This window comes from Limulus polyphemus, unplaced genomic scaffold (genome assembly GCF_000517525.1).
Source record: "Limulus polyphemus unplaced genomic scaffold, Limulus_polyphemus-2.1.2 Scaffold1815, whole genome shotgun sequence".
Lineage (NCBI taxonomy): Eukaryota > Metazoa > Arthropoda > Merostomata > Xiphosura > Limulidae > Limulus > Limulus polyphemus.
The window spans coordinates 120,972-127,558 of record NW_013667425.1 but is presented as its reverse complement, the minus strand read 5'-3'; the positions used below and the strand labels follow the sequence as shown (position 1 = coordinate 127,558).

The 6,587-nt window shown below is 33.4% G+C and overlaps 1 protein-coding gene across 1 annotated transcript in view; it reads right to left on the bottom strand.

Moving 5' to 3' along the window:
- Positions 1 to 6,587, bottom strand: part of LOC106465034 (membrane metallo-endopeptidase-like 1) — a 71,261-nt gene that overhangs the window by 16,593 nt on the left and 48,081 nt on the right. The window contains exons 14-15 of the mRNA XM_022392850.1: positions 5,036 to 5,204; positions 3,824 to 3,889 (exon numbers count right to left, since the gene is read on the bottom strand). Of these exons, the coding sequence (XP_022248558.1) occupies positions 3,824 to 3,889; positions 5,036 to 5,204 (235 nt within the window). The remainder of the gene's footprint in view (positions 1 to 3,823; positions 3,890 to 5,035; positions 5,205 to 6,587) is intronic.

Here is a 6,587-nt window from a genome sequence, read left to right as displayed (position 1 = left end):
TAAGTAATTACCCTGATGTGTTGCTTCCAAACTTCGATAGCCTGTAAACAATTACAAGTGAGTAGATGTAAGTAATTACCCTGATGTGTTGCTTCCAAACTTCGATAGCCTGTAAACAATGACAAGTGAGTAGATGTAAGTAATCTGCCCTGATGTGTTGCTTCCAAAACTTCGATAGCTTGTAAACAATTACAAGTAAGTAGATGTAAAATAATCTGCCCTGATGTGTTGCTTCCAAAACTTCGATAGGTTATTACACAAATATCAGCAATGTGTGGATTTCAAGTTGTTACACAAATATCAGCAATGTGTGGATTTCAAGTTGTTACACAAATATCAGCAATGTGTGGATTTCAAGTTATTACTCGAATATCAGCAATGTGTGGATTTCAAGTTATTACTCGAATATCAGCAATATGTGGATTTCAAGTTATTACTCGAATATCAGCAATATGTGGATTTCAAGTTATTACACAAATATCAGCAATGTGTGGATTTCAAGTTAATACACGAATGATAGCAAAGTTAGATGAATATTGCTATACTTTTCAGTTTGTTATACAAGCGTTAGCAATATGTAGATTAATATTTGCATGCTCTTGACAGGTGTTATGAATGTGTACACGAAGGTTTGTACACTTAATACTTAATACTTTCACACAGTAGAGTGTGTTTTACACGTTAGCGATGTTACGCAACATGTTTATTAGGTTCTCATTGGAAAACATGTTCATGTAACGTGTTATTATGTTCTAATCGACCTGCATGTTTACTTGACATATGTTCTAATTGGCCAGTTTGTTCACGTAACGCGTTATTATGTTCAAATCGACAGGCAGGTTTACTTGAAATATGTTGACTTCTTCACGCAACATGTGTATTCTGAGTTAATGCAATATTTAAGCAACGTTGAAACATGATTTCAGGACGAAGTCTTCAGCTACATTAGGTAAGCTTTGCGAGTCACTGCAAAATGATAAAGTACAAAAACGTTGGCTATCGAACGATAGTCGTTCTTTACCAAGAGCAGTCAATACAAGCACTTTTCGGTATCACTAGAGTTTTCGGTTAATTTTGTACAACGTATTTAATTAATTCCTTTCTTACGGGCACCCTTTTCTGCGCATGTCACGAGATTTTACTTAATTACATTCAAAATTTAATTAAGCCATTTTATAATCAATGTTTCCCAATGAGATCAGCATTAAATTTTACATTATAGTTCAGTTAATGCATCTGTCAGCAGATTTTGAAAACCGTACGGACAAGTTGAAAAATCTTGATTCGAGGGTTTAGGTAACTTGTTTTTCGATAAAGGACACATCTCATTATATATTGTTATACCTTACCATAAAAAATGAGCATGAATATGGGAAATCTTTACGTTGCGTAGGATAGACCAAGAGCATAGAACACCTGGTGACAGTAACATTGTTTATAACTACTTATTTATCATTGTTTACAAATTAAAATGGAAACAACAGCACTTGTATGGTTTCTAGAAAATTCGCTAATAAAAAATCAATCAGGTATCTGATAAATATATAGGTAAATCGTATACAACTAGATCATTACTGAGTAATTAAATAATTAACAATATTTAGTTTGGAAAATGTTGTAGGTGATAAAATATTTTTGTTAACTAAATAATTCAGCATTGTCCGAATCATAAAGGTTCGTATTTTGTGGACGTCCAGTCAAAGTTTAATTACGTTTTTTACAGTAATATGTAACATAACACTTTCAGCCCCCTAACGGCAGCTGGGTAGATATTTTTATGCAAATGATATTGACGTGCTTCTATGGGCTATCTGCACTGTGCCTACCACGACGTGTGTCGAACCTATATGTTTAGCGTATACGTCCTCCGGCTGACTCTTGAACCACTGTGGGGAGGGGAGACATAAACATTCAAGTGTTTTGAATTTTTGACTCGCGAATTTATTCTTCAAAGGTCTAGTTGACTGTTTTATTAGTAATACTGACGATCAAGACCAAAACGACCCACAAACCAAATTATTAACTTTGAAAATGGCACGACTCACTTAACCAAAAAAGATGGTTTTATATTACAATTATCTTGAGCACTTGAAGTAATTCAATATATACCGATAGGTTAATTAACTACGAGTACAACTTAGGAGAAGAAACCCAAGTGATCCTTTCTCTTTGTGGATATTGCTATTTGGGTGGTATTACACGTGATAAACAGGTTATTTGGGTTGAACTACACGTGATAAACAGGTTATTTGGGTTGAACTACACGTCATAAACATGATATTTGGGTTAAACTACACGTCATAAACATGATATTTGGGTTAAACTACATGTCGTGAATAGGATACTTGGGTTGAACTACATGTCGTGAACAGGCTATTTAGGTTGAACTATACATCATAAATAGGTTATGTGGGTTGAAATACTTGTCCTAAACAAGCAATTTGGGTTGGGGCACGTGTCATATATAGGTTATTTGATTTAAAATATATGTCATAAGCAGGTGTCAGTTGTAAATGACAGGATTTCTCCAATGTTCATTTCTTTTGAAAGATAACTTCGAAGCTCGTTATCACTAGTATATTTGATAGCTAATGATAACTAGAACTCCAAAATAACTGGCTATTTTACCAACATTTCGACTCACGCTTTATTCAAAACGCTTTACCTAAACCTAAAGAAAGTGTGAGTCGAAAAGTTAGTAAAATCGTTTTTTTTTCCTTTGTTTTTCTGAAGATCAAGTCGTTTTTATTTGCAGTTTAAACTATCACTACTACTAGTTTTGCCACTATCACTAGTTTAACTTGGACTTTATATTTAGTGCAATACTTGCTACAACACAGACTGTATTTAATATCATTACAAATACGAAGTACATACTTTGGGAAGTAATGACTATAAAACAATGGCTGAAGAATTCCAGCTGGAAAGACAATATCGTTTTTGTTCGGGTTGTAGAAAGCGTTTACAAGCGCTGGTTCCGTCATCCACCTAGAAGGGACGAAAAATACAAATTTCCAAAATTTTAAATAGAAAGTTTTATATAGTTAACTTATCTCAACATCTGATATGGACAAACTATAAGCATGCCTGACGAATCAGAAAGTAAGTTGTAAAGAAAAGTTTGTGACCAGAAAATCATGATAATTAACTGTAGTATTTTCGGATAGCACTTAACGATGTCATGCAATCTTACCCCATGTTCCATTAAAAAAAGCACTTCCAGCGATAAAAGCCATTATAGTGTATAGCGTTTAAGAAACTGGTATGTTTTTAACTACTGTCTAATAATATATCATTGTCGGCTTTCAAGTTATTACACAAATATCAGCAATGTGTGGATTTCAAGTTATTACACAAATATCAGCAATGTGTGGATTTCAAGTTATTACTCGAATATCAGCAATGTGTGGATTTCAAGTTATTACTCGAATATCAGCAATGTGTGCATTTCAAGTTGTTACACAAATATCAGCAATGTGTTAACTTCAAGTTATTACACAAATATCAGCAACGTGTTAACTTCAAGTTATTACACAAATATCAGCAACGTGTTAACTTCAATTGTGGCCAATGACTGACGTTTTCTTACCTTTGTCGTCAAATCCATGGGTAATCTCGTGACCAATGACCACACCAATACCCCCATAGTTGAGCGACCTAAAGTGAACACATTTATTATAAGCAAAAACGTCTAATGTGGCTAAAAGGTTTAACGGACAAACTAATAATTATTCACTGATTAGAAAAATTATTTAAAAAAAAAAGTGAAACCGATTCTACCCTATAAGAATATACAACATTATTTTACGATTTATTTCTTTACCCTATAGGATTGCTTGAGTCCGCCGTTATCAGCGATATTTTCGCCTTGAGTCATTTTTCCATTCACCTGGAAAAGAAACTTTAATTGTATACATATTAATTTAAAAGTAAAAACTTTCTGAGTCTTCCATTGAATAAGCTGTAAGTAAAATTTCAGTTCTTATGTTGTGGTGTTTCTGATGAACCCGTCTTTTTATCCATTCACTCAATTTCGTAAATAAACCATCGAAGTACAAGCTAAAGCTTAGTGATGAATGAATGTGTAATACTAAATACGAATCATTGTTGGATTATTAATTTCTTTAACGAAATGAGTGAAACGTCGAATGGAAAGAAATTCCATTGTTATTTAGATTTTTCCAGATTGCCCATCAAAAGTATCGAAACCCGGTTTTTAGCGCCATAAGCCTTCAAAATTATGGCTGGGCCAGTGAGAAGTGTTTTGTGTTTAACCAGAAGTAAACTGTATGTAAACATCATGGTTCAAGGCTATAGACATACTACAGGGAAAGTTGTTGCTTCAAAGTAACTATAGATATTGACATAGTTTTTATCAGAGTCAGTTTCACCCTTTGAGCGACATTTTTTTTATATTCTGATTTAGCTTGGAAATCGTGTTAAGCCTTTACATACGTACAGTTTAGTGGGGCAAATACATATAGGGTTTTAATAAAACATTAGAACTCTTTACTAAAATTAGAAATAAGCCAATAAAGCTCCAGTATGTCTTGATTCAGAAGTGACTACCGAAGGTTTCTTTGGATAGTAGGTATGGCTAATAAGTTGTAGTCAATATTATACTGAATGGTTTAGTTTGGTTTGGTTTTTCTTTAGCACAAAACTATATAATAGGCTATCTGTGGTCTGTCCAACACGGGTATCGAAACCCGATTTTTGGCATCGTAAGCCTGCAGAGTTGTCGTTGAGCCACTGAAGGGCTTTAGGCTTAAACCAGAATAATGGCCTAAAAGCGTGAATAAGAGAAACATGACATATAAGTGCTTTTCTTTAAATAATAATAAAGCTTACCTTACTGGTTCTATTCCGCTTACTTTGTAAAGTACTACAGCAACAGTATAAAAACGTACATAGGCGAAGTGGACTTAACCCTAAACTTAAATTTTAGCAAAATAATAAAACGAACATGTTGTGCAAGACTGCTTAATCATTCTGATCAAAAGTCCCACGTCGGTTGTAATTAATTCACACTTACGTTTAGTCCTACATCTTCTAAAACGTAACTCGAATAATAATCAATAATACACTGCGCACGTTCTCGGAATCTTTCAATCGTTCCATTGTTCCACCACTGCTTCAAGTTACCGTCTTTGTCGAACTGGCGACCTGTCGAAAGTGAAACAAAGTCAATTAAAGCCAGCCATCTTAAAATAACAAAGAAGAAAAAAAAACGGTTACCTTGTCTCTTTTAATAAATATGATCCTAAATTTAAACTTTTTTCTTTTATAAATGTAAGCAATGTAATTCAAACAATACCAAATATAAACTTCTCCCTACTCATCTATCAGGAAGCTAATACAAATGTTTTCGGTAAGTTTATTTTTACTTTATTTTCTTCTTACTGAAGACGTATTCGTTAAGCCTACATAACCGCGTAAGATTAATTAATAAATTTTAAACATCTCAACAAAATAGGGATACTGTAACAATGGCGCTAAGTTTATGAGTATTTTTTTGAGAAAAACTAAATATTACTAACATTCGTTGTGTAGTCGTGTTAAATACTAAATCTGTAGCCAATGTGTTTTTTTTTCTCTTAAATGTACAAACCTTTATTACAATCTATAAACAAGCCAACAGATGGCGCTAGTTAAAGATAGGTATCGAAATAATTGGCATAACTTGTCGGACCCAACTGAGAATGACCGCTGTTGGTCGAACGTCGGACTTGCACTATTCTTATAGCTGGTGTGATTTTAAAATAATAATATTTAGTTTTATTGTCCCAATAGTTTACCTTGTTGTTACTTGTGAATTTTATAAATCTGATCCTGGTTTACATCTGCTTTCATCCTTGCACTATGTGTTGTAGCAGAGCTAGCTTTAACTTTAAGACAACATTATGAGTCACTTGTTAACCAAATACAAAGGTTTCTTTATCTACGTTGTCGAAACCATTATTAATCTGGTAACTAATGATTAACACGTTGGCTGCCATGTGCCCCCACCAGTGGGTTACAACCGACTTTTTAGTTATGAACCGCGTGACACACTGGTAGGTCACACATTAAGAGTGGCTTTAATGAGTTAATTAAACATTGTTTAGTTACCCATATAAATATTAGACATCTGGATTAAGTAAAAAGAGAAGAAAAGTGTGGTTGGCACTAGGGTTGGAATTATTAACATCACTGGTGGCAGCGAACGTGTTAAGGCTTCATTGTCAAAACCATGAGTAACCTTCTCGTAACCGATGACCAAAGTTTCCTTATTTTTGTTGTCATAGCTATAAATAATCGGAATAAATAGAACATCGTAAAATAATGTTGTATATTCTTACAGAGTAGGAATAAATAGAACATCGTAAAATAATGTTGTATCTTCTTATAGGGTTGGGATAAATAGAACATCGTAAAATAATGTTGTATATTCTTATAGAGTAGGAATAAATAGAACATCGTAAAATAATGTTGTATATTCTTATAGGGTAGGAATAGATAGAACATCGTAAAATAATGTTGTATATTCTTATAGGGTAGGAATAAATAGAACATCGTAAAATAATGTTGTATATTCTTATAGGGTA